Raw genomic sequence first — 27,918 nt, forward strand, 5'->3', positions numbered from 1 at the left:
AAAGTATGATCGGAATTACTTTGCCTATATCCAAACTTCTTCATAGCTTTTGTGAATCTTCCGAACCACGTCCTAGGAGACTGTTTTAGTCCGTAGAGAGCCTTCCTCAATCTGCATCCTTCCCCATCTCTAAAATCATGAGAATATCCATGAGGTACCTCCATATACACCTCCTCGTCAATGCTTCTATGAAGGAAGGCATTTTTTACATCAAACTGGTACAAAGGTCATTCCTTGTTTGCAGCTACAGAAAACAGAACTCGTATCGTGTCAATTTTGGCCACAGGAGAGAAAGTTTCTGAGTAGTCTATTCCATATGTCTGAGTGTATCCCTTAGCAACCAGTCTTGCTTTGTATCTCTCAATAGTTCCATCTGCTCTGTATTTGATGGAGAATACCCATCTACATCCCACCTTCTTCTTCCCCTTTGGTAAGATGCATTTCTCCCAAGTCTTGTTTTTCTGTAGGGCCTGATACTCTTCTTCCATAACCTGCTTCCATTTTTCATTCTTGACAGCTTCCTCCACATTCTTTGGAATGTCTGCGGAGTATAAAGAGGCATTGAAAGCTATGGCTGTGCTGGATAGATTTTCAGTGCTGATTTTTTCGATTGGGTATCTCGACCGTTGGTCCTCATATTCAGGATCATATCTCCTTGGTGGAACTCCTCTCGTACTTCTAGGAGGTAACTCATACCTGTTTTGTTCACTTTCATTGGAGACAGGATTAATTTCAGGCATATTATAGGAAATAGGAGAGCTTTCAGATGGTACCTCTTCAGATGGATGCTCATTTGGCGGATTTGGTGGAGACCGAAGAGGAAGTGAGACTACTGCTTCTGGGGTAGCATCGGTGGTATTGCCTACTTGTGTTGTAGGATCTGGGTCCACCATTTCTGGATATGTCAGCCAGCTAAGGTCACTCAAATTCTCCCCCTGAGGACTTAGCTGGGTGTAATAGTAAGTTTGTTCAAAGAACTCACAGTCTAAGGTGGTGTAGACCCTTTTTTGAATTGGATCATAACAACGGTACCCTTTTTGATGAACCCCATACCCAATAAAGACACATTTAACTGCCCTAGGTTCGAGCTTATTTCGAGCCCGTTTTGGTAAATGAACATAGACAACGCACCCAAAGACTCGTGGAGGTAAAGAATGGACTGATGGGATGGTGACATGAGAGGATAAGGTGTCGAGAGGTGTTTTGTAGTCAAGTGGTTTACTGGGAAGTCGGTTTGTGAGATAGGTGGATGTAGCAATGGCTTCTGGCCAAAAATAGACCGGGACATGGGATTCTAACATGATAGCTCTGGTTATTTCAAGAAGGGTTCGATTTTTCCGTTCAGCAATCCCATTTTGTTGGGGAGTGTCTGGGCACGTGGTTTGGTGAATCAGACCATGGTCAATAATGAATTGTTCCATATCTAAGGTTATATATTCCCCCCCATTGTCCGGTCGTAAAATTTGTGGGTGAGCATGAAACTGAGTGCATATCATATGATAAAATTTAACAAAGACATCAAACACTTCAGATTTATGTTTTAAGAAATAAACCCAACTCATACGAGTACAATCATCCACAAATAAAACAAAATAAGAATAGTTATGGAACGCAAATTCAGGCGCTGGGCCCATACATCGGAATGAATCAAAGCAAAAGGTTCAGAGGCATGACTTAAACTAGGATGATAAGTATGTTTATGACTCTTAGCTAAAACACATGCTTCACAGTTCAATGCTACATCAATATTTTTAAATGAGGGAAATAAACGTTTAAGGTAACCAAGAGAGGGGTGACCTAGCCGACGATGCCACATCCAAAGTTGGTTTTCCGGTGATCCATGAGCAAGCAAAGCGTTACCCTGTTGAGCCACCTCATCCACATAGTACAAACCCCCTCGTTCAGTACCACGCCCAATGATCCGTCCTGTTAGAGCATCCTGCACAATACAACCAGAATCCATTAGTAAGACTGTACAATTAAGCTCTTTAGTCAACTGACTCACAGATAAAAGCTTATGAGTGAGACTGGGAATTAAAAGACAATTATTTAAATGAATGTCCGAGGTAACATCAACGGTCCCAGCCTGGGTAACAGGAATATATTCCCCGTTTGCTGTTTGAATTTGGTTACGATGGGTGGTTTGAGTGGCTTTAATATCTAATGGGTCACACGTCATAGTGTCAGTAGCTCCACAATCAAAAATCCACGGGATAGGTCTATGACAAACGAGGCCAAAAGATTTTTGGTTTAAGCTAGGGGGCTGAGTATTTTCAACTTGGGCTCCTATTTTTTGTTTTATTGGGCTAAATTTATTTTGTGGGCTTGGGGCTTTAAGAGGGACGGTTAGAGGGTGAGAGGGAGTGGGTTTTTTGTGGGTTAGGTCTTCTACCGTTCTTGCCTCATCCTTCCCATTTTCAATCCCTCTTTCCATTTTCTGCTCTCTACCTTCCTGACCACCATAATTCTCGGTGGTACTTTCTGCTTCCTCCATGCTTGCGATCTTCTCTGCGCAACCTTCCTTGCCTGAGTTTTTTCCGCCACCATCATTGTCAGATCTACTGGGGGTTGGGCTCGATTTCACGGCAAGATGTGCCTTGCCGCCGGTCTGGTTCACGCCGACCTTGGTGGCGGCCTTCTTCTTTGTGTATTCCTCCCACCATTCCGGATACCCGATAATTTCGAAGCACCCCTTTTTGGTGTGTTTCGTTCCTCCACAATGGGTACACTTTAGGTGGGATTTGTCTTCTCGCCGGAATGAAGATTCCGACCGGCGATTAGCAACGAGCCCACTTCCAATTTCTGAGGGATTTTGTCCCGGTGATGAAACGCCTGTCATTATCCCGCGACGGGCAATTTCCCGTCTAATGAATGCGTATGCTGCGTCAATTGATGGAAGAGGGTCCTGATTCAGTAAGTCCCTCTTCTCTTTGTCCAGTGAGTCGTTAACACCAGCCAAAAATTGGTATAATCTCTGCCTCTGTATAAATGAATTAAAGAGGGTAATATCTTCTGAGCACTTCATTGGGTTTGGCATTCTCCTATCAATTTCTTTCCAGAGGGTATTCAGTTTACTGAAATACACCTCTAGGTTTTCGCTTCCCTGCTTCAAAGATGCAGCCTTTGTGTTCAGATCAAAGGTCTGTAATTCGTCCCTTCCACTACTGAGTAGGGTTTCAATGCCCTTCCACATATCTCGAGCATGTTTATAATCTAGGAATTGGTTCGCTAGATCTCCATCGATGTTTTCGATGATCCAGGACAGAACCTATGAGTCCCTTTGTGCCCACTGTGCGTACTCCGGATCATCTGGTGGTACGGGGTTGGCAGTGATGTGATTGAGCCTTCCCCGGCCACTAATTGCAATTTGCATCAATTTACACCATTTGGTGTAATTCGTAAAATTCAATTTTTCAGCAACACGCACACTTTGTGATGTCCCTGATTCAGTGTTTATTGGGTTTTTGTTTAATTTCTGGAACATTTGGAACATTTGTTCCATCTGTTCCATAGAAATCAGTTGGTTGTTGTTGTTGTTTTCCGGTGGTTCCCCCATTTCAAGGTAAGTCTCCGGTATATGATGAGGCTAATATAGGTTTCGGTTTCCCGAAGATCCGAACCTTACGGTTCTGATACCATATAGAGAATTAAGCAGAATTGTGTTTGCAATTTTCTGTGTGTTTATTGCTGATGATAGTACAAATATTTATACACAGAAGTATCCTGTAAATTAGGCAACTACTACCAAGGTTACAGCAACTACTACCAAAAATACAGCCTAAATATTTGCAGAATAAATTGGTCAATATTTAGTCCCTTTAATTAAGGAACTAATTATGGTTATTTCTACATAAAGAACTCAAACTTTATTGCTTAATACAATGCAAATTCAATATCAGGAGGTATTCTAATGAAAATAATTGCATTGGCATGTGAGCATGTACTTGTTTGCCCGTAAGATTGCATAAGAAAGAACGCTCGAAACTGTTGCTTGGTCTGAAACCAGAATCCAGCATTTTTCGCTTTAAAACGATGGAAATTTTGTTCTGTGCCAGTCCAGAAATTATACTGATTGGTCCCATTTACTTGAACTTGAGCTTTCCATGTCCCTGAAAGTCTGAAATGAATCAAATGATCCATTGCTTTCTTCACAATAGCCATATACTTGTATCGAACAACAATATGTAACCTCATCACTCTGACTCGTCGCTTCAGATAACATACTAGCATAATTCAAGGCACCACATTTAGCAAACTTCTTTGTAATTGAAGTTCAATCTAGACAGCAGTTGTTCTTTAATCACTAATTTACACTGCTGAATTTCAGAGCGAGTTTCCAGCCTTCTTCGCCTTTGGTCCATCGTAATTCACTCACATATTCTTACATAGCTATATGGAGTAAAATGTAAAATGGTATATTTTGATACTCTATGAAAGAGCTGTGCAGAAAGTACAGGGTAAACAATGTGAGAGTTTGTCTTGCAGGAAAATAGGGGAAAAAAAAAGGGAAAAAAAATATTGTTGAGAGTGGGATTTGAACCCACGCCCTTTCGGACCAGAACCTTAATCTGGCGCCTTAGACCAACTCGGCCATCTCAACTTTGACACTTACAATTTTGCGATAAATTATTTAATCTTAAAAAATGATATATTATTAAATATTTTTATATTTTGATTAATCATAGACAACATATAAAGGGATATACCTATAATAAACTCTGAAATTGGTGGACATTCCATTCATGTAATGTTGACAAACTTGACATTAACCACACCACTAGATTCATGTTTAGATTTAATTAATTAATTAAATAGCAAATAATGAAAAATAATGGATGAATTAAAAGGTCCTTATTACATAAACAAAATATGCTAAATGTAGAACTATCTTTTCGTGTGGAAGAGGATTTTGCATACAAAACGTACAAGGAATATTAAAGGATCATATTCAAATATATTGCAGGCCGAAATCTCGAAAATTTCTCAAAAACCGTAGATATTAGCCTTCGATTATGAAATTTTTAGACTTTTTTTCACCCGAAAATAATAATTTCCGATATGTTTACCATGGAATCTAATACCCTCCGAGAGTCCAATTGGCTGGGAAAAACCATCCAATTAGCCAAAACAACCAATTTACCAATTTATAACTTGCACCAATTTCAATAACTCAAGCCTACCACAAACATTTATGACAACATATAATGATCATATATGGTTCCAAACGGCATTATATGACCTCGAGATGTATCTCATATAATTTCAAGAATTTTCTATACCGGGCCGCGAAACCTCCAAAATTTCTTAAAAATCGTGGATATTAGCCTTTAATTTTGGAATTTTTTGACTAGTTTTCGCCCGAATATAAAAATTTCCGAAATGTTTACTATCGTCCATAATACCCTCCAGAAATCCAATTGGGTAGGTGGAACCATCCAATTTACCATTAAAAGACCAATTTACCTGTTTACAATTTGCACCGATTTCATTAATTCAAGCCTAGCTACCACGAATATTTATGACAACAAATAATGATAATATATGGTTCCAAACGACATTATATGACCCCGAGATGTATCTTGTATAATTTCAAGACTTTTCGACACCGGGCCTAGAAACCTTCAAAATTTCTCAAAAAGCGTGGATTAGACTTCAATTTTGTAATTTTTTGACTTTTTTCGCCCGAAAATAAAAATTGCCGAAATGTTTACCATGGTCCCTAATACCCTCAGGGAGTCCAATTGGCTGGGTGGAACTTTCCAATTTGCCTTTAAACAGCCAATTTACCAGTTTACAACTTGCATGGATTTCATTAACTCAAGCCTACTACGAACATTTATAACAACATATAATGATCATATATGGTTCCAAACGACATTGTATGACCCCGAGATGTATTCCCAAAAATATCAAGACTTTTCTACACCGAGCCCCGAAACCTCCAAAATTTCTCAAAAAGCGTGGATATTAGCCTTCACTTTTGGAATTTTTTGACTTTTTCGCATGGATATAAAAATTACCGAAATGTTTACCATGGTCCATAATACCCTCCGTGAGTCCAATTGGGTGGGTAAAACCATCCAATTTGCCTTTAAACGACCAATTTACCGGTTTACAACTTGCACCGATTTCACTAATTCAAGCCTACCATGAACATTCATGAAAATAAATAATGATCATATACGGTTCCAAACGGCATTATAAGATCCCGAAAAGTATCTCATAGAATTTCAAAACTTTTCGACACCAGGCCCTAAAACCTCCAAAATTTCTCAAAAAACATTGATATTAGTCTTCTATTTTGGAATTTTTTGACTTTTTTTCGCACGGAAATAATAATTGTTGAAATGTTTACCATGGTCCCAAATATCTTCTGGGAGTCCAATTTCCCAGTTTACAACTTCCACAGATTTCATTATCTCAAGCCTACTACGAACATTTATGACAACGTATAATGATCATATATATTTCCAAACGACATTATATGACCCCAACATGTATCATCTAAAATATCAAGACTTTTTTAGACCAGGCCCAGAAACCTCCAAAATTTATCAAAAAGCGTAGATATTAGCCTTCAATTTTTGAATTTTTTTTACTTTTTTTCGACCGGATGTAAAAATTGCCAAAATGATTACCATGGTCCCTGATACCCTGCGGGAGTCCAATGGGGTGGGTGGAACAATCAAATTTGCCTTTAAATGACCAATTTACTAGTTTACAACTTACACCGATTTCATTAATTCAAGCCTACCACGAAAATTTATGACAACAAATAATGATCATATATGGTTTCAAACAGCATTATATGACCCCGAGATGTATCTCATAGGATTTCAAAACTTTTCGACAACCGGGCCTCGAAACCTCTAAAATTTCTCAAAAAGCGTGGATATTAGCCTTCAATTTTGGAATTTTTCGACTTTTTTTTGCCCGAATTAAAAATTGCTGAAATGTTTAACATTGTCCTTAATATCTTCAGGGAGTCCAATTAGTTGGGTGGAACCATCCAATTTGCCTTTAAACAACCATTTTACAGGTTTAATACTTGCACAGATGTCATTACTCAAGCCTACTATGAGCATTTATTACAACATATAATGATCATATATGCTTCCAAACGACGTAATATGACCCCGAGATGTATCCCCTAAAATTTCAAGACTTTTCTACACCGAGCCCCGAAACCTCTAAAATTTCTTAAAAAACGTGGATATTAGCCTTCAATTTTGGAATTTTTTGACTTTTTTTTGCCCAGATATAAAAATTGCCGAAATGTTTACCATGGTCTCTTATATCCTCCGGGAGTCCAATTAGGTGGGTAGAACCATCCAATTTGCCTTTAAATGACCAAGTTACCGGTTTAATACTTGCATTGATTTTATTAATTCAAGCCTACCACGAACAATTATGACAACAAATAATGATCATATATGGTTCCAAACGACATTAAATGACCCCGAGATGTATCTAATAGAATTTCAAAACTTTTCGACAACGGGCCCGAAACCTCCAAAATTTCTCAAAAAACGTGGATATAGTCTTCAATTTTTGAATTTTTTTACTTTTTTTGCCCGAAAATAAAAATTGTCAAAATTTTTACCATGGTCCCTAATACCCTCCGGGAGTCTAATTGGCTGGGTGAAACCTACCAATTTGCCTTTAAACGACCAATTTACCAGTTTACAACCTGCATGGATTTCATTAACTCAAGCCTACAACGAACATTTATGACAACATATAATGATCATATATCGTTCCAAGCAACATTGTATGACCCCGAGATGCATTCCCAAAAAATATCAAAACTTTTCTACACCGAGCCCCGAAACCTCCAAAATTTCTCAAAAAGCGTGGATATTAGCCTTCAATTTTGGAATTTTTTGACTTTTTTCACCTGGATATAAAAATTACCGAAATGTTTACCATGGTTTTTAATACCCTCCGGGGTTCCAATTGGGTGGGTGGAACCATCCAATTTGCCATTAAACGACCAATTTACCGATTTATAACTTGCACCGATTTTCACTAATTCAAGCCTACCATGAACATTCATGAAAATAAATAATGATCATATATGGTTTCAAACGGCATTATAAGATCCCGAAAAATATCTCATAGAATTTCAAAACTTTTCGACACCGCGCCCTAAAACCTCCAAAATTTCTCAAAAAACATTGATATTAACCTTCAATTTTGAAATTTTTTGACTTTTTTTTCACCTGGAATAATAATTGCTGAAATGTTTACCAATTACCATGATCCCAAATATCCTCTGGGAGTCCAATTGGGTTGGTAGAACCATCCAATTTGCCTTGAACGACCAATTTCCTAATTTACAACTTCCACAGATTTCATTAACTCAAGTCTACTACGAACATTTAAGACAACATATAATGATCATACATATTTCCAAACGACATTATATGACCCCGAGATGTATCATCTAAAATATCAAGACTTTTCTACACCGGGCCCCTAAACCTCCAAAATTTATCAAAAAGTGTGGATATTAGCCTTTAATTTTTGAATTTTTTTTCGCCCGGATGTAAAAATTGCCGAAATATTTACCATGGTCCCTAATACCCTTCGGGAGTCCAATGGGGTGGGTGGAACAATCCAATTTGCCTTAAACGACCAATTTACCGGTTTACAACTTGCAAAGATTTCATTAACTCAAGCCTACTACGAACATTTATGACAACAAATAATGATCATATATATTTTCAAACAGCATTATATGACCCCGAGATGTATCTTATACGGAGTAGAATTTCAAAACTTTTCGACACCGGGCCTCGAAACCTCTAAAATTTCTCAAAAAGCGTGGATATTAGCCTTCAATTTTGGAATTTTTTGACTTTTTTTTGCCCGAATTAAAAATTGCTGAAATGTTTACCATGGTCCTTAATATCTTCTTGGAGACCAATTAACTGGGTGGAACCATCCAATTTGCCTTTAAACGGGCAATTTACAGGTTTAATACTTGCACGGATTTCATTAACTCAAACCTACTACGAACATTTATTACAACATATAATGATCATATATGGTTCCAAACGACATAATATGACCCCGAGATGTATCCCCTAAAATTTCAAGATTTTTCTACACCAAGCCCCGAAACCTCTAAAATTTCTCAAAAAGCGTGGATATTAGCCTTCAATTTTGGATTTTTTTTGACTTTTTTCGCCCAGATGTAAAAATTGCCGAAATGTTTACCATGGTCTCTTATACCCTCTGGGAGTCCAATTAGGTGGGTGGAACCATCCAATTTGCCTATAAATGTTTAATACTTGTATTGATTTTATTAATTCAAGCCTACCACGAACAATTATGACAACAGATAATGATCATATATGGTTTCAAACGGCATTATATGACCCTAAGTTGTATCTCATAAAATTTCAAAACTTTTCGACACCGAGCCCCGAAACCTCCAAAATTTCTCAAAAAGCGTGGATATTAGCCTTCAATATTTGAATTTTTTGACTTTTTTTGCCCGAAAATAAAAATTGTCGAAATGTTTACCATGGTCCTAATACCCTCCGAGAGTCCAATTGGATAGATGGAACCTTTTAATTTGCCTTTAAACAGCCAATTTACCAGTTTACAACTTGCACAGATTTCATTAACTCAAGCCTACTACGAACATTTATGATAATATATAATGATCATAAATGTTTCCAAATGACATTATATAACCCCAAGATGTATTCCCTAAAATATCAAAAAATTTCTACACCGAGCCCCGAAACCTCCAAAATTTCTCAAAAAGCGTGGATATTAGCCTTCAATTTTGGAATTTTTTGACTTTTTTTCGCCCGGATATAAAAATTGCCGAAATGTTTACCATGATCCCTAATACCCTCCGGGAGTCCAATTGGGTGGGTGGAACCACCCAATTTGCCTTTAAACGACCAAGTTACCGGTTTACAATTTGCACCGATTTCATTAATTCAAGTTTACCACGAACATTTATGACAACAAATAATGATTATATATGGTTCCAAACGGCATTATATGACCCTGAGATGTATCTCGTAGAATTTCAATACTTTTCGACACCGGGTTGCGAAACTTCCAAAATTTCTCAAAAAGCGTGGATATTAGCCTTTAATTTTTGAATTTTATGACTTTTTTCGCCCGGAAATAAAAATTGTCAAAATGTTTACCATGGTCCCTAATTTGCACGTTTATCATTTTATTTTGTGATATGAATCCAAAACCAACTGCTTTAGAGTTGCTAAAAATATGTATAGTTTGGTTTACAAGTAGATTTACGTTGGATAATGATAACCATCCTTTATTATGTTTGGATGAGGGGAAAACAAGATTGCATTCTATGTAAAAGGGATAAGAGTGTGAGATCTAAGCTAAATACCCAAATATAAATCATCAAACAAATTACTAATACTTATATGCCTAATAAAAGAATTCATGAAAGTCTATTAATTTACACTTAAGGGTCGTTTGGTTGGGGGTAATCAGGAAAGGGAATGTGAATAAATTGGCCCGATTCCCTTTGTTGATGTTTGTATAACACTTTTAAAAATTCCTTTTACCCTCCTCATTACTCCAAATCCTTCCAACTTCATTCCCCACCCCCCTCTAGACTTTTCCATTCCCTTTCCCTACCCACCTTCACATCACCACCTTCACACCTACCAACACTACCGGAAAACCAGCCCAAACCACCGCCGCCCCAACCCTGACCACCGCCGCTCCTCCTTCGACCACCGTCGATCCTCCCTTAAGCCTCGACGCCCTCCCCTCCCCCGCAAAAATCACCCTAGCCCTGATCTCCCTCGACCCCGAAAACCGTCGCCTGGTCCTCCCACCACCCTCGAAACCCTAGCCAGGCGACGGTTTTCAGGGTCGAGGGAAATCGGGGCTAGGGTGGTTTTTTCGGGGGAGGGGAGGTCGAGGCAATCGCAGCTCGCGGCGGCGAGGGGAGGGGGAGAGCCGGGGAGGGATGGGGGAGGGCCGACGAGGGGTTTGGTGGCTGAGAAAGCTGAAATATTAATGAAATGTGTGGTGGTTGTGGTGGTGGGATTGATTCCCTTTGTTTTAAAAATAAACAACAAAGCAAAAATATGGTATTTTCATTCCATTCTTCTCCTTTTCCTTTGTTCATTCCATTCCAATTCCCTCGTGCGAATCAAACGACCCCTTATTATTTTTTTTAAGCCAATTGGATAGTTTTTAGATTGAAAACATGTCATTTAATTAAGTTTTAAAGTTTTCATAGGTCAATTGGATGCTTTAATTGCTCAATTGGAATTTATGGATAATTTAGAACTGCATAATAATATTTTATTTTATTAGTTTACTAAAATCAATTTTCTATTTGATTACCTAATTGCCACGTGATTATTATAGCTTATTAATAAATCAATACTCCGTCTGGTTTTTTTTTTTTTTTTTATTTGGAATCTTGGAACTATTTATAAGATGAGACATTCTTGTAAACTACTTTCAATAAATATAAAACATATTATAGACATATGTGACATGTCGGGTCTTCTTTGATTCTTTATAATTAGTAATTTATTTTTATCAATATTCAATTGACAAAGTATATGGTTAACTATAATGCATTGGATGTGTTTAGTCAAAATGGAAAAATCTTAATTTTAAAAATAGATAGAATGATAACTATTGGTTTAAAATTGGTTTATTCAATTTGCATCAAAAAATAATAAGGTTTATCTTTTTTCAAAAAAAAAAAAAGGGGGGGGGGGGGGGGAAATTCTCTTTGGTAGACCTCTAATAATAAACATTCTCAGTGGTAAAATGCAAAAAAAGTTATTATCGTTGGTGAACCATATTTTAAAAAGTTTAGTCGTTGGTAACATTAAGCAAGGTAATTAGGCATTTCTTAACCATGGTTAACCATTCTAAGTAAAAAAAAGTTGTGATGCCTAAAATACCCCCATTTTAAAATTAATTAAAAAAAATAAAAAATAAAAACCACCACCTTGCCACCACCTTCCCCACCATTCGCCACCATTCCCTCTCCCCCTCCCCCTCCTCTGCTCCACCTCCCCTCCCCCAGCCCCTATTCCCTAAATTCCCCATTCCCGCCGGCAACCTTCGTCCCTACCCCGACACCACAAGTACCCAACGCCCCAACCCATTTTCTCTCCTCAAATTTGCTGCTACAAAACCCCCAAACCTCGCAACTCGCCATCAAGGCAGCCCCAGCCACCAGCGAAGTCGAGTCGGCATCAAAATCCCAGCAAGTACCTCAAATTGCGCTCTTCACCTTCTGGAAATCACATCTCTACCCCTTCGACCACCCTTCCCCATCTTCTCTCCTTTCTCGCACCTCACCACCATGAAAACGATGAAAAAAATCAAACTAAATTTGTGAATTTCTGGTAATCAAAACCCTAATTCCTCACAATTGAACAAGAAATTATGTGAATTACAGGTAATTGAAATTAATTTAATGTTTGTTGAAGCAAAAGGTGTTTCCAGTGGGGATTTAGGGTTTGGGGTTTGTTGTTTCGGGAAAGGGGGTGGGTGGGGGCGGGTGGTGTCGAGGGTAGGGGGGATGGAGTCGGTGGCAGGGGAGGAGGCTGTGCGCCGGTTGGTTAGGGGGAAAGGGACGCCGGTGGCTGGTTGCGGGTGGGGAAGGGGAGGTTGTTTTTTTTTTCCTTTAAAAAAATCTAAGGGGAAATCAGGTCTGCCATTAGGGTCAAATTAGTCATTACATCATTAGTTAACTAAAGTTACGCTTAAAATGTCTAATTACCTTGCTTAATGTTACCATTGATTAAACTTTTTAAAACATAGTTCACCAAGGATAATAACTTTTTTTTGCATTTTACCACTGAGAATTTTAATTATTAGAGGTCTACCAAAGAGAATTTCCCAAAAAAAAAAAAAAAAAAAAAGGGTTTATCTAATGATAGATAAATTGGCAAAAGCGACTGAATCTATAATAATCTAATTTATTAATGTATTTTAAAAATATATATATATAAAAAAAAAAAAACTAACTCATACCGTCAATGCGTCATACTCAAATTGAACCTAGTGGCAAAAGTGATTCGAGTATGAGTCAATATGGCTTAAGCCCAATTTTAGACCAACTTGAATTAAACTACTCATCATCCGGATTGATTTATTCAATTTAACCTAGTTTGAACTCAAGATCAATATTGTCGCTTACTATCATTTTTTTTTTTTGAATAACTAATATTCTATACATATTGAGTAATAAAACTAACGGTGTTAAAAATAATCGTAAAGAGTAAATGATATACGGAGTACTATACATATTTGCTTTCTTGAGATTAATCAATTAAACTCAATCATATCCATACCGGATGAAATACAAGTAATTTGATAAATCCATTTGAAAAAACCGTTAAGAGCAATTAGAAAGAGTGAGTTGTCGCAGTGGCATGTTAGCAGTATGCCACCCAAAACCACAAACAACCACCTGATTTCCCAAATTAGCCAATTTTGTAACTCTTAAATCTCATAATATATCTCCCTTGTCTACAGAATTCCCTGAATTTTAGGATTTCCCAATTTCAACATCCTTCATTAACTCAGCAAAAGTCTCAAACTTTCTCACTCCACCCTTTTTATAACTTGTACTTAACGTTTTACCTTTCTGTTTAACTGTTTTCAACCCTATGGAAGCACAACTATCATCTTCCTTCTCAAATTTTCCTTCTTTTTGATTTTATCCAATCATTGATTTCTAGCAAATTTATTTGCCCCCTTTCAATTTCCCTAATTATTTGCCGTCTCTTTTGTCAAATTTGGTGAGTTTTTCTTCCTAATTTCAGCTTTCAGTTATCTGGGATTTTGTTATTTTGATGAATTTTCATGTTATGGCATCTGGGTTTGTCAATTTTTGCTTTATTATGATGTGGGTTGTGATTATTTTCCTTGTTATTTGACTCAATTTTGTTGAATTGGTTTATTGATCATTATAACCCCATTTTCATTCTTGTTTTTCTCTGTGATTAATATAATGTAAAATTCATCGAATGAAAACAATATAGTGTATCTGTGTATATCTTATTGACGCATAAACAATAGATTTGTGAATCGCATATTTTCTTTAGCAGCTTAGCCCTACTGTTGGGCGTTGGCAAAAGCTGAAATACTTTTGCTGTGAATTTGGTTTACAGTTTCTCTTGTATGCCACTATTACATGCAGAAATTGCTGTTGAGTGAGAAGAGAATAAGAAGTTTTAGGCTTTCTCATGGTACTTAGACTACACGGGTACGTGTCCAAGTGTCTGACTTGGCAATTTTGTGTATATTCTCCATGGTTTTGGCTAAAAATGAAGTGTTTAAGTGTCCGTACTCATATCGTTGTATGGAGGATCCCTACATGGGAATTTGTTTTGAAATAAGGAATTTGAGTAACATAGGTCTTTCTCATTCTTCTTCCTTAGATTAGGACATACTGGGGTCTACTTTATGCAACTAGCCAATACCTGAAATCATCTTTCTGAATCTATATTTGACAAAGGTTTCTATTTTATACTTAGCTCAGCTTTTGTTGTTCTCTGCTCTCTGTTAGTAATTGGATATGGACCGTTGCATTGCCTTTTTGAAGCTCAATCTCAGTTTTGTTACATAATTCTGTGAGTTATTTTGGTCGCAAGGAATTTTATTAGGGACAGCTAATAGTTAGGGCTTGGTTTTGGTTTGTCCTTCAATCATGTTGTTACATGTGGAAATTTTTATGCAATAGCTTATATGTTGTAAAGCTTGGTTGGAACTTGGAAGTCTCAAAGATCTTAATTTTCAGTTGCTTGGGCTAAAGGAATGCTTTGGTGGCAATGCTTCATGTGATTTATTATCTCTCGTTTTCAATGCTGGTTCATTGGGAGTTTGTTTTATCTTGGATGAACCTTGCAAAATTGTTGTCGTAATAATGTATTGCTGCATTACTGTAACTTCCTGTGATACTGAGCTACTGTGATTTATCTATTGATACTTCCCTTGTATGATTAAAACATGCTAAAAACACTGCATTACTATTTTGCTAACAATTAGAAACTGTTATGGGACCAGCTCCCTTGGCTCTAATGCTCTTGAGGTGACTTTCATAGCCTCTTAATTAATCATTATTAGAACTATTTTTCTTTCTTAATTAATCACAGACTGAGAAATTTGTGAGGTCTTGAGTACTTTCACTCTTTTAAAAGGCTTACCTTAGGTACACTGAGGTGCTAGGCTCACAGGGTCTAGTACTTGTGCCCTGGACAAGATGCTTTCAAAGAGGCACATGGCTTTATTTACACCATTCTTATTTTTATTAATTTAGTATATCTCACTTCAATGAAGCGCCATGGCACGCCTAGCAGCCTAGGCGCTGCAGGAGCAGGACCCCTATCGCCTTAGTGCACCTTGAGCTTTTTTATAAAATCATGTTGATTCATGCTTTCAGGATGCATATATCTTATGTGCTGTATTAGTGTCACTCAAAACTTTACCAGAATACAAAGCAGTCACTTTTTTTTTTCTAATACCTGCTGTTTCCAGGAGATATGGTTGATCAGCTAATATCAAAGCAATCCACTCCTTTTGAGTTTGTGCTCTATGAAGGAGATGCTGATAATATGAGAACCGTTGCAGTGACACCAAATGAAGCTAGCCCATGGATTGATCCATCGTCTTTGAGACTCAGGCACAGAATTGGAAGGGGCCTGTTTGGTGACATTTGGTTGGCAACCCATCATAGGTCAGCTCAAGATTATGATGAGTATCATGAAGTGGCAATAAAGATGCTGAACTTAATGAAGGAAGATAGTGTGAAAACCTTTTTGGACAAGTTTGCTGATATTCTCCCCAAGTGTCATGGAATGAAAGGGATTTGTTGGCTGCATGGCATTTCAGTTATAAATGGGAAGGTAAAAAAAAATTAATGTCTGATGTCAGCAACAATTCAATTTCTCCATTGACTATGCAGCCTTGTTGCATATTTGTAACCTTGTTGTAATTCAACAGATAAGCATTGTCATGAAATTCTATGAGGGATCAATTGGCGACAAGATGGCTCGTTCTAAAGGAGGGAAACTTTCATTGCCTGATGTCTTGAGGTAAAATAGGTGCTAAGGGCTGATGAATTTTAGTTACTACAACTGTTCTGCCTTTCTATTCATGCTTTGATTCAGAATATGACAGTATGTTGCCATTGATCTTATTGTACTATTTCACATCATTGTCTATTTATTTTTTTTTTGTCTATAGGTATGGAATAAATTTGGCGCAAGCAATCATGGAAGTACACTCTCAAGAAATTCTGGTTCTCAACCTTAAACCTTCTAACTTGCTTCTCGATGAGAATGATCAAGCGATATTAGGGGATTTTGGAGTTCCCTATCTTCTTATGGGACTCTCATTGTCAAATTCAGATATGTCCCTCACAGTAGGAAGCCCAAATTACATGGCTCCAGAACAGTGGGAGCCAGAGATAAGAGGTCCAATATCATTTGAGAGTGACTCATGGGGATATGGGTGCACTATCTTGGAGATGATAACAGGTGATCAACCTTGGTGTGGAAGGTCAGTTCAGCAAATATATCGATCAGTTGTTCTTAATCAAGAAAAGCCCCAGATACCAAGTGGTCTTCCTCCTGAGATTGAAAATGTCATTTCTGGCTGCTTTGAATCTGACTTCCGAAATCGCCCTCTGATGACTGACATAATGCAGGCAATAAGAAGGTCAGTCCACTTTGCCTTTCAAGAGAAGAATCAATGTGTTTCTCACCTGGTTCTGTTTTCTTCTGGCTTCTTTTTGACACTAGTGTAAATGTGATATGAAACTCTGATTCTTACCTGATATTGCATGGGACCAGTAAATTGGAAAGCACTCTTATTTTACACTAAGAAATAATAATCTAAGGAATTGATCTTAAAGTGACTCTCCCGCTTACTTTTATTTTTAACACTAAGCTTAGCTGCCCACATCATAGATTCATAGCATACAAGTTTACTTTTTAACTAGGCAGATTTTTTCTGTTCTAAGAAATGGACATTATATTCACTGTTTAACTCGTGCTAGAAGCATTTTGACACCTTGGAGTGAGATTAGTGAATTAATTTTTAGATGATATTCTCTTTATTTAGCCATTGCTGTTGCGTTTGTGATTTAGCTTTGCTAGGAAGATCCATGAATGAGTCATAAACTTGGAGTTTCTGTTTGTGGAAGAATCATTTATTGGTAGCTTTCTGTAATCAAATTGGTTAACCTACATTTAAATGAGAAGTTATTTTAGCTCTTAGAGCAAGAGCACTTCCAATCATGCTAAAATAAATACTAGTGAGGAAATATGTTCTTCACCGCCTCCCATCCACGTTCACTTATGGTTTTCCTCAAGAGGAAAAACAGTCCTCACAACATGAGGAAAAATGGGTTTCCTCATGAAGATAGCAGAACCAATTAGATCCAGCCATTTGTTTCTTCAGTTTTATTTGTAACAACATCAATTTTTAACAGCAAGTTTTAGCCAAAAATTCTCTCAAAAATAAATAAATAAATGTACCAATGGCTATGAAATTTTGAGATTTATAATTATAGACCCATTTTGTATTTTAAACTTTTTAAAATCACCGCTCTCTCTAAATTTATTAAAATTAATTTCATTTCCTAATTATCTTTTTTTATAACTTTATGAATAAATTGTAATTTAGATTAATTATATGTGGGAGAGAGAATGTGATGGGGTAAGTGAAAAGTAGGAGAGTGGTTTATTTCCCATTCTTTGATGGGATGAAGTTTTCCTCTCCAGATATCCTCACAAGGAAAGTGATGTAGAGTGAAAACTGATTTTTTATTCGCGTTCCCTGAATTAGCTTGGGTAGGGTTTTTTTTTTTTCCCTGCAACAGAGTTTAAACTATGCCTTTTAGTTGAAGTCTATCCTGGAAGCACACTGTTGCCTTTTCTGGGCCCTTAGAATCCTTGGCTCAGCCTGTATTGTATGTTATCTGGTCCTGATAATTCGTGTTTGAAGTTTGAACTAGAGAGTTGAAGAGGAAGCAAAAATACGTTCATCATTCCTTAATCCTATCTCTCATGTCTACTTTTAGAATCTTCTCATTTTCTTTCTTTGGGATCTATTGGTTTGCACTAGCTTCTGAAGAAACACGATTTTAACTTCATTTTAGAGCTGTTCTCCTGTAGCAGTCACATTAAATAACCTCTCTGCGTTAAGAAAGAAAGTCATTATGCTAATTGCTAAGCAACTTGAACGGGGGGAAGTCAGAAGGGAAATAGGGAAAAGGAAAAGGAGAATGGACCTTGTTATTCTGCAGTTTCTGCATCAAAAGAAAAGGATGGTGGGTCGTGGATTCAAAAAAGAAATAATTTGGCAGCTAGATCTTACGACGATCAAAGATGCACCAGTGTGAAGAATTTGATGATTATATTTTTCTGATTATATGCCATTTTTTAGCCAGATCTTTCATTTCAAATCTATAATTTGAATCCTTACATTTCATTATATCTGTAACTGATTTGCAGCTCACATGATGCAATTATGAATGATGAGACAACTTTTATTCTGAGTAAACCCAATAGTGGCAGCCCTGGCAGGCCATACCAGCAGTACTATACAGAGTGGTTTCTTTCTAAGGATACTCTTCAGGAAGGGGACATTGTGCGGTCCAGAAAGGAACCAAACTCCTCCAAATCTGAAAACATGCTTGTTCCAGAGGGGAAAGTTGTGGGCTTAGAAGGCAGTGATGATCGGGATGGCTCTGTCTTAGTGAGGGTGCGTGGAATCCATGATCCACTAAGAGTCCGGACATCCACATTAGAGCGTGTCACCCATGGCTTTGCTGCTGGGGACTGGGTGCGTCTGAGGGAGGAGCAAAAACAGCATTCACCAGTTGGAATCCTTCATTCCATCCATCGTGATGGAACTGCATCTGTTGCATTTATTGGGTTGGAAACACTGTGGAAGGGTAACCATTCAGAACTCCAGATGGCGAAGCCTTATCACGTTGGCCAATTTGTGCGCCTTAGAGCCAATGTATTTAATCCTCGTTTTGAGTGGCCACGAAAGAGGGGAGCATGGGATACTGGGAAGATCTTACATATTCATCCAAATGGGTGTCTTATAGTGGACTTCCCAGGAAGATTACCTTTTGTTCAGAAACAAGATCGATTCCTAGCTGACCCTGCTGAAGTTGAAGTGGTCTCTTTCAGTTCCTGTCAGGGAGTTGTGAAAAAATATCAGCTTCTTGAGGATATCCACTGGGCTGTAAGGCCTCTTCTTGTTGCTTTGGGTTTGTTTACTGCCATGAAAGTGGGGCTTCTCGTGGGGAAGAAGATAACTAAACCAAAGATGAAAAGAGAGAAATTACAGGGAGCCACAGCAGAAAGAGATGATCAGCTTGCTGATAATTCCGGCAAATCTCAGCCTGGTTTCCCCCTTCTGTGGCCACAATAATTTTCACAGATGGTAATTTCCGATAATTTGTTGACTTAACCTATAAAAATGGCACGTACACTATCTGGTGTGAGACCGTCAACCAAGCTGTCTATATTCTCTATTTTCTGAGTTGAACATATCTGCTTAGAAGTACTTCTCTAAAAACTGTATAGTTTCGGTTATGGGGTTCATATGCTTGTCTATATTTCTCACATTAAAACACCTTTTCCAGTTTATCTTTGTAAATATATCTATCTTAATCTCCCTGTTCAATTTATCTATTTATTTAAAATTGTAAATATGCCTTTTTTTATTCACTGTTCAGTTATCCGTTTATGTAAATATTATTTAAATTAATTCACCTTGTTCAATTTATATATATATATCAATGTATATGTCTATTTTACTTGAGTTTTGTATGGAGTTGAGTTACATTGTTTGGATATTGACTCTTAAGCACTCACAAAAGCTTGTATGTGTCATAAACCCTGTTGTCCAAGACCATAGGGAGCTGATGCAGTGTAATGACAGTTTCACAATGCTTAGTTTGTTATTGGGGTGAAGTCGCGAAGATTTAGATCAATGGTCATCAAGGGAGTGGGTCAAGACGTTCCTCTGCAAACTCCTAAGTAATATCTTAGGACTAATGAAACTTTGCAGTGAAGCAGAAGTTGATTATTATCTTTTGTGTCACTATAATGTTGAGTGGTCTAACCTAGTTAAGAGTAGAAAGGAAAAAAATGTCAAAAGGTCCTACCGAGATTTGAACTCGGGTTACTGGATTCAGAGTCCAATGTCCTAACCGCTAGACCATAGGACCAATTCATTGTTTATAGTCAGGGTAAATATTATTTTATCTCCAAGTTTTGAGTTGGTTTATTTTATCTCTGCTTCCATCTGAAAGTAGGAATCACATACAAAGCAATATACTACTCCGCACTTGCGTAGAACTTATGAGAGAAGAAATAGTAATGTGAATTCGGTATTCCATTTTGTACTATGAGAAAAAAATAACATAAGAAACATATACGTCTTTCCCAAAAAGAAATGATTATATGACCGTAGATAGCTGTAAGGTTGGAAATGAACTACTTTGCTTCGGAAGATGGAAATGAAACTATGTACTTTACGTTTTCATGAATTTTATCACAGTTGAATTAGGTTCATCTAAACTAATCCGGACGTTTTGCTTTTGCTTCATGCCATTGTTCCCCTTTGATTTATTAGAGGTAGCTTTCTATATACTTCAGCCCTCCAGTTTGAGTGGTATCATCCTATGGCTTTAGTTGCCAAGTTTTGCTTCATAGTTTGCCTCGTTATCCAAATCCTTTAACAACTTTACGCTTCTTTAATAGTATTTCAATAGAGCTTAAATGCAGTAGCTAAAAACCAGATCAAATCAAATTCAGTCACATACAGTACATTGATGACCACCTAAGAAACAAAGAAAACCCAACAAGAAGCTCAACACATCGTGGCATCTAGCAGACTAGCATGACCAAAACATAAGACTCTCCGAGCCCAGCATAATCAGGTGACCATATCAGGATTCATTGTTTCGAAACTCTGATGGTTCAGTTGTTAATTTGTATCTGCTAACCTTAATTACTTTTCACCAACATTAAGCTGCATGCATTCGTAAAGTCATCCTGTAGCCCAAACAAAGCTAGGATAGAGGAGAAGCATATAATACATTTGCGCCCAAACATATGCGCATATTTGCATAGACGTTACACTTACTCTCATCTATAATCCCTGCTACTTCTCTCAAATTTATTAAAGCATTGTAGCAAAGTAGATAGCAATGACAACCATTCCTCTTTACAATTTTCACCAATATCACCAAGTAAATCGCGACTAATTTACACACTTAGTGGTGCACTTTGGTTTTGGTTAGAAAGCAACAATTTCTAGAGGCTTCAGACTTCATTGTTAACAAGGTAGCAGACGAAGCAACGGTTTGCTTAAATTCCCTTGCAGCTAATCAAGGCAGGCCTGCAGTTAACCAAACGGCGTTCACTACAGCAATCATGGGGGACAATGTTCCCTTAGAGATAATGCATGCAGATAAGTCTACTACTATAGATGGCATAAAATACTTCATCACTGATGTTTGTGCTCGCATATTTTCTGATATTTTGGAGCGAGTTATTGGAGGTAATTGTATTCAGCAAACAGACAGATTAGCAGAAGATTAGTGAAAAACACAAATTCCATAGTACACAAGCAAATATTCTCATATTTGATTATGTCAAAAACAAAGGGTACTAAAACTGCTCAAGGCCTTGGCTACAAAAGATCCTCGTGATGCAAAGCAGGTTCCAGACGCCACATGAAACAATACTGCTTTTACAAACTATCCTATTCAGGGCTCAGAGATCAGAGACAATAGTATGTCAGAACTCTTTCATTAAACCCCAGTAAACTGAAACCTTGAAACTCCTATCAGATTATGTACTGCCTAATCTCATCAATTTCAGACTTACAACAAAACCAGGTAGCTTAAACTGGCACAGGTGTTGAGTATATATAATACATGAACAAGAAAAACTCAACACTGCCATACCACAAACTTCTAGCATGTAATCAATCTGATACTTTTATAGTAAATATGCATATTTACACACAAACAGAAACTATAACACCAAAATCAAATAATCAATGCTGTAATTAGGTTGCAGCACAGACCGCACCAGCTTCTTGGACTAACCTTTCTGTTAAAGCTGAAAGACGGGCAACTTCAGTTTTAATCTCTGTTATGCACTCATTACTTTTAACTGTATCTGAGTCGGAGTCAAACCCATGTTGTAGGGGTACACTATCTTCAATCAAGTGCAATTTAGGTCCAGAGTCATTTTGTGGAAATACATTTACATCGTGATCAGCATCAAAGCTCAAGCTAGCTTTATGAAGTAGCTCTCTGCTAAGTTCTGCAAGTTTATGCAGAGCACTAGTTGCAGCCTCGACTTCGAGCTGAGCAGCTTCCAGTTGAAGCTTCTCAATTGCAAAGTCATCTACATTCTGTTGTCCAGCACTCTCCTTTGCCATGGTTGAGAGCGTCTTCAAACTATCAGCATCTCTAAGCCCTTCCTCTTTCAATTCTTTCAGTTCTCTGTCCTTTACTTCTAAACTTTGAATGACCTTTTCCAGCTCCTCCTCCTTGATTGCAAGTTCCCTCTGTGCACCCAGTAGTTCCATCTCCCTTACCTTAAGGTTCTCTTTAGTCAACTCAAGTTCAGCCTCTAGTTGTGTCTTCTGCAACCTAAAATCCTCCACGGGTTTTCCAAACAATTGAGATGGATACTCACCCAAGTCTCTTGCTTCGTCGTCATTTGTGGATATTACCAATTTATTAGTGAGATCTACGATTCTTCCAACCACAGTTTCAGCTTCAGAAGCCTTCAGTCTTGCATTAACCAGCTCATGCTGCATTGCCTCAGTGTAATCGTCTTTTTCTTTAAGCATGCCAGTGGCTAGGATAAGCTGGTCTTCCTTCATATTCAAGAGCATTTTTAGTTCTGCTACCTCAGCATTCACCTCCTCTAATCTCTTCTTAGCAGTACTGAGCTCCAAATCTCTCTCTTGCAATGTGAGCTGGAGGGACTTCTGTTCAGATATTAAGTGCTGAATTTCTAGTTTAGCATCCACCAATTCTTTTTCCTTAACCTCCAAGAGACTATTTGTTTTCTCAAATTCACTGTTCTTCTTGTTCAGATCCTCTCGGAGAGAAGACACTTCCTTGATTGCTTTTTGCAAAGAATACTTCTCCTTATTTAATCCCCCCTGTAGATCACGCAATAGGTCCCTCTTCAATGATAGATCCAGCTCAAATTCCTTATTCTGGGCCTCTGCAACTCTAAGCTTTGCTCTTTCACTTTCTATTTCTGCTTGGGCACTTTTCAGGCTACTCATGTAAGACACAATAGTTTCCTTTTGCTCTTCAAGTTCCAGCAGTTGCTTCTCCAGCACCAGCTCTTGCTCCTTCATTTTCTGTCTTGAGGTAGCCAGGGAATTTTGGGATGAGACCAACTCAGACCTCACATTAGCAAGAAGCCTTTTAACTCTTTGAAAATCTTTGATAGTTTCCTGACTCTCTTCTATGTGCTTGGATGCCTCCTCCCCAAGTTTTTTTAGGTCTTCCTGCGCTAGCAACCACTCCATTGTCTGCTTCTCCAATTTGGTCTCTGCGTCTTTTAACTTCTCTGTTTCAAGTTGTTTTGTATTTAACAACTCTTCTATCTCTTGTTGCTTTCCTTGGAGGGAATTACGAAGTTCCCGAAGTTCAATATCTTGTCTTTTCACTACATCATTGGCTTCATTCAAGAGCTGAGCTTTTGCTATAAGCTGAGCTTCAGTCCTGGCAACTTCTTCATTTTTCTGTGTCAATTCACACCTCATTTTATCAATTTCATCTTGTTTCAACAGCAATGCAGACTCCGCTGCAGTAACCTCCTGGTCTCTTTCCTTCAACTTTAATTTCAGATCTTCTATATACCTTGCCTGAGAAATTAACTTCAGATTAGCCTTCCTTAACTCATCCTCCAATTCTTCCTGCTTGGAACAGGCTGCTGCAATTTCCTTCTCTCGGCCCTCTAACTCCTCTCTTGCTTGATTTAATTCAGCATGCTCCAACATCACCATTCTTTCCGCTTCTTGAAGATCTTCCTCCTTCTTCTTTAAGGTTTTCAGTGCAGCCTCAAGATCAGACTCCAGATCTTTAAGGTTCAGGTCTGATTCAACATCTTGAAAAAAATGAGAATTCCCAATCATGTGTTCTTCCAGTTTCTGTGTCTGTACAAACAACCTCTCCAAGAGAGCCGTTGCAGGCTCAGGTGTCCCGTTGCTGTTGATGCTGGATTTCCTATTTCCCACAATTGAATTGGTGCCATGAAGAGCACAGCACTTTGTTGTTGTTACAAAAGATAATGTCCTGTGACCTTCATGGACCCTAAGAGGACAGAACTGCATAGATAAAAAGAATTTGGGAATGAGCTCCACTGAATTATATTGTGAATATCAAAGAATAGAATTTGACAGTGAATTGGACAAATAGGAAGTATATATGCATTGTTGTAGCCTTGGACTGCTTTGTTTTGTGATAGAAAGTGACCAACTAAGAACAGAATTGGTAACCCAATTAATGATTTTTAATACATACACAACCATCAATATATAACCTTTAGTGCATATTGCATACTCCTCTAGCAAGGTATAGATTCAATATCAGATCACTTAATAACTCTTTCAACAACAAAAATCTCTTAACATTCAACGAAACTCGAAAAAAACTCCAATTATCACAGCACTAGGATTCTAGGCCATTGATATGTCTTTTCCCAATCGAAAACCGAAAAATTATTAACCTCACTCAATCACAAAGAACCAAATACCCTTGTAAGTTGTAACCATATATAGTCAAATTACATCTATTACCCGTTGTTCGATGAAATCACCATACTTAAAATCAACTCAAATCCAATTAACAACAAAATTTATCAGCAGCATACCAAAATTAGCAAAAACCAATCATAATTTACTATTACAATCATAAAACCCCAGAATCTCAATTAAATATTCCTATTAACCCAGAATCTCAATTAAATATTCGAATTAACCCAGAGTCTCAAATTCATCAAAGAATAGAACTTTAAACGAAAACCCAACATGGGTCACTTTTAATAAATAAATAAATACAAGAAATGCAACAAATTACAAGAGAAACATATAATATAATCATAAATATGAAAAACCCAGCTGAAATTAAATGAGGCCAAAAATAGTAAAATACCTTGAAATAATGGCGGCGAAAAGAAGCTGGAAAATGGGGAAGAAGAGTAGAAGAGAATCCCATAGCTGAAAGTGAGCAATTGGGCACCAAAGTGCCCCTTTAAATCAATCAAAACGATGAGTTTACAGCTTTATAGGCAGTGGATTTTAGAGAGAGAGAGAAAGGAGAGGGAAATGTAGGAAAGGCCAACTTTAAGCATTTGGGAAAGCTATGTTTGGCTTTTGGAGGGTTTCTTTGCCAAATAGTTTTGCAGTTTGTTTTTACCGGTATGTAGGCTTCTAGCTCATGCTGCCACAGCCGAGTGCGAACTCGTATCATGGATTAAATTAATCTACTACCTCTAATTCTTTTTTAGTTGTAACTTTAAAATATTTTATATCTCTCAAATATTACTTCAAAATTATACGGAGTAACTAAAAAAAATTAGAGGTAGTAGTTTATTTCCTTGATTTTTTTACTTTAAATTAATTCGTAATACGAACTCGTATCAAAGATTAAATCAGTCTATTTTTACAAGTCTAACACTTAATAATAGAAGGTAGGTAAATGAATACCCTACTTCCAACTTCCCAAGCACATGTAGTGATGTAGGTAGGGGGGAATTCATCTTGTGAGGTTCATCACAAGATTGAGCTTACCAACTTCCCTAAACTTGTTTGGTTAGAATATGGTGATTGTATTGCATTCACAAAGTTGAGAGGGAACGAGTTTACAGGGCGTATATCCTTGCTACCACGGCTAATTTTAGTTTATCTCCTTTTCATAATACGTCTTAGTATTTTTGCTCAAGCTCGATCATGTCAAAAAAATACTACGTAAAAGATAATTTTACTATTATACTCCATATATGAAAAATAATACAAGTATCTTATCAAGACAAAGATTTTGCTCTGTATACGGATTGTTTATTCAATTATTTCAAGGGCTTATTTGTTCGGTTTTGTGCTTTTATTATGGAGTAGATATCGAGGTGATCAATCAAGAGTTTATTCGAGACGATGAGAGATAATAAAGGGATTAACCACTTAACTATAGTTTTTTTTTTAATGCAACCACTTAACTAGAGTTAAAACAACAAATAAAGTTTTCAAAAGTGTGTACTTCGTAGTTTATAGTGTGTGAATCCGTTCTCTATGATGTGTTCCCATCTTCTAGAAATTATGTACTCCCTACTTCGTTTATGTTTTTAATAAATGATCGAGCTTAATATACAATTAATTAACTTACACTGCAATTACATTAAATCTTTCTACTATTGTTGAAAGTCATCGTCTCATTAGATGAAATAATTAAACACCCCGTAATTAGTGTTTACATGTAAAAGAAGTTTTTGTTTCAATAAAATTAAAGTATCTTCTTCGTTGATTATTTACTTATAAAATACTGTACTCATTTTTAATTTTTTACCAATTAATTTACTACGAGTAATGAATTTCTATATCCTAAGAAGTGGACCTCTAGCAAAGATTGAAAAAGAATTGACATTGAGGGTAACAAACATGTCAAAATCAGTATTTTACTTTTAGAAAGTCCTTTAAATAATAGAAATCGTGCATTGTGTGGAACCAAAAAATAGTAAGTACGGAGTATACTTTTAGAGAGTGAAAGCAAGATGAATGAATGAATAATCATTTTTAGCTTGCTTCATGTCGGCCAACTCAGTGGGTGGAGTATCAATTTCCAACTCACTCCATTCCTTTTGTTTGTCGCAAACTTAATAATTATCATCTTACACAACTTTCAACATAAATATCTTTAATTACGTATCACAATATTAAAGTATAAAGTATTAGTACTAGTATAACTGATGAGCATTATAATTCACAAATTTGAAGTTGTGAAATTAATCCCCACTAAAGGAAGACACCTTAATTAGGGGTGTACAAAGAAACTCGGATCGGACGCGGATTGTAAAGTTCAGACCGGTTCTGGTTCGGGTATGGAACGGTTCACTCCTATTTAGGGCCCCTAGGAGTGTACATAAAATACTCGGATTAGAAACCGGATCTGAATCGAACTGGACACTGACCGGCAGATTCAAGTCCACTTCCGGTCCGTGTAAGCTGATCCAATCCGATTTCGGTCCGACCCGGTTCAGGTCCGGTCTGGATCTAGACCGGTGTACACCCCTGACCTTAACACTTTGTTTTTTGGATAGCAAATAAGGAAGAGGAGGGAAATAGAAGGAAAGAAATGGAGGGGGAGGTGAACTCTATTTTCCCTCCAACGGCTCCAAATCTCTTTAATTTAAGAAAGATTATGCTTATTAAAGAGAGAGGGAAAATGGATTCTTCCCTCTCCTATCCTTTCCTTCCCTCAATTCTTTATCCGAATAAGAGAGTTTGTCCCTCTCCCTTTCTATTTCCTTATTTTCCCTCCACTTTCTTTTATCCGAACAAAATGTAAAGGTAAGAATTTTGTTATACTTTTCTCCATTTTCAAGAAATCTAACCTGCTAATCTGAAATACCATTTTCATTTTATATTCTTTATAACGATTAGACATTTTTAAATCACACTTTATATAAAATCATTACAAATGAAACAGAGATAATAAATTAAGCTATGCAAGATTTCAACCAACAGAGATTACGTACTATTCCGTATATCTATGAAGTGATGATTATATTCGCTAGTAATACTTGGTAGTAGTCAAAAAATTAAGAGCCTCATGATATCGTTGTAGTGTAGGGAGTTTATGGTGGAAGTAGCTTG

At 37.2% G+C, this 27,918-nt stretch overlaps 1 protein-coding gene, 2 non-coding genes and 1 pseudogene across 4 annotated transcripts; 1 reads left to right on the plus strand and 3 right to left on the minus strand.

Moving 5' to 3' along the window:
- Positions 1 to 4,519: 4,519 nt before the first annotated feature.
- TRNAL-AAG lies at positions 4,520 to 4,600 on the minus strand. Its single transcript has one exon. It is a non-coding gene; the product is annotated as a tRNA-Leu (tRNA).
- Positions 4,601 to 13,365: 8,765 nt separating this feature from the next.
- On the plus strand, positions 13,366 to 19,715 carry LOC110733604 (annotated as a pseudogene).
- A 449-nt stretch (positions 19,716 to 20,164) lies between these two features.
- On the minus strand, positions 20,165 to 20,236 carry TRNAQ-CUG. The gene has a single exon. It is a non-coding gene; the product is annotated as a tRNA-Gln (tRNA).
- Positions 20,237 to 20,799: 563 nt separating this feature from the next.
- Positions 20,800 to 25,449, minus strand: LOC110733605 (myosin-9-like). Of its 2 annotated transcripts, XM_021913670.1 has the most exons (3): positions 25,205 to 25,449; positions 22,127 to 24,378; positions 20,800 to 21,411 (listed from the first exon to the last, which is right to left on the minus strand). In XM_021913670.1, the coding sequence occupies exons 1-3, from the start codon at positions 25,265 to 25,267 to the stop codon at positions 21,381 to 21,383; spliced, it is 2,346 nt and encodes a 781-aa protein (XP_021769362.1). In that variant the 5' UTR covers positions 25,268 to 25,449; the 3' UTR covers positions 20,800 to 21,380. The 2 variants fall into 2 exon arrangements, with proteins under 2 accessions (XP_021769362.1, XP_021769361.1); XM_021913669.1 differs by lacking the exon at positions 20,800 to 21,411 and having other exon boundaries at positions 21,633 to 24,378; positions 25,205 to 25,448.
- Positions 25,450 to 27,918: the final 2,469 nt, after the last annotated feature.

Source organism: Chenopodium quinoa, unplaced genomic scaffold, assembly GCF_001683475.1.
Source record: "Chenopodium quinoa cultivar QQ74 unplaced genomic scaffold, ASM168347v1, whole genome shotgun sequence".
Taxonomy (NCBI): Eukaryota; Viridiplantae; Streptophyta; class Magnoliopsida; order Caryophyllales; family Amaranthaceae; genus Chenopodium; species Chenopodium quinoa.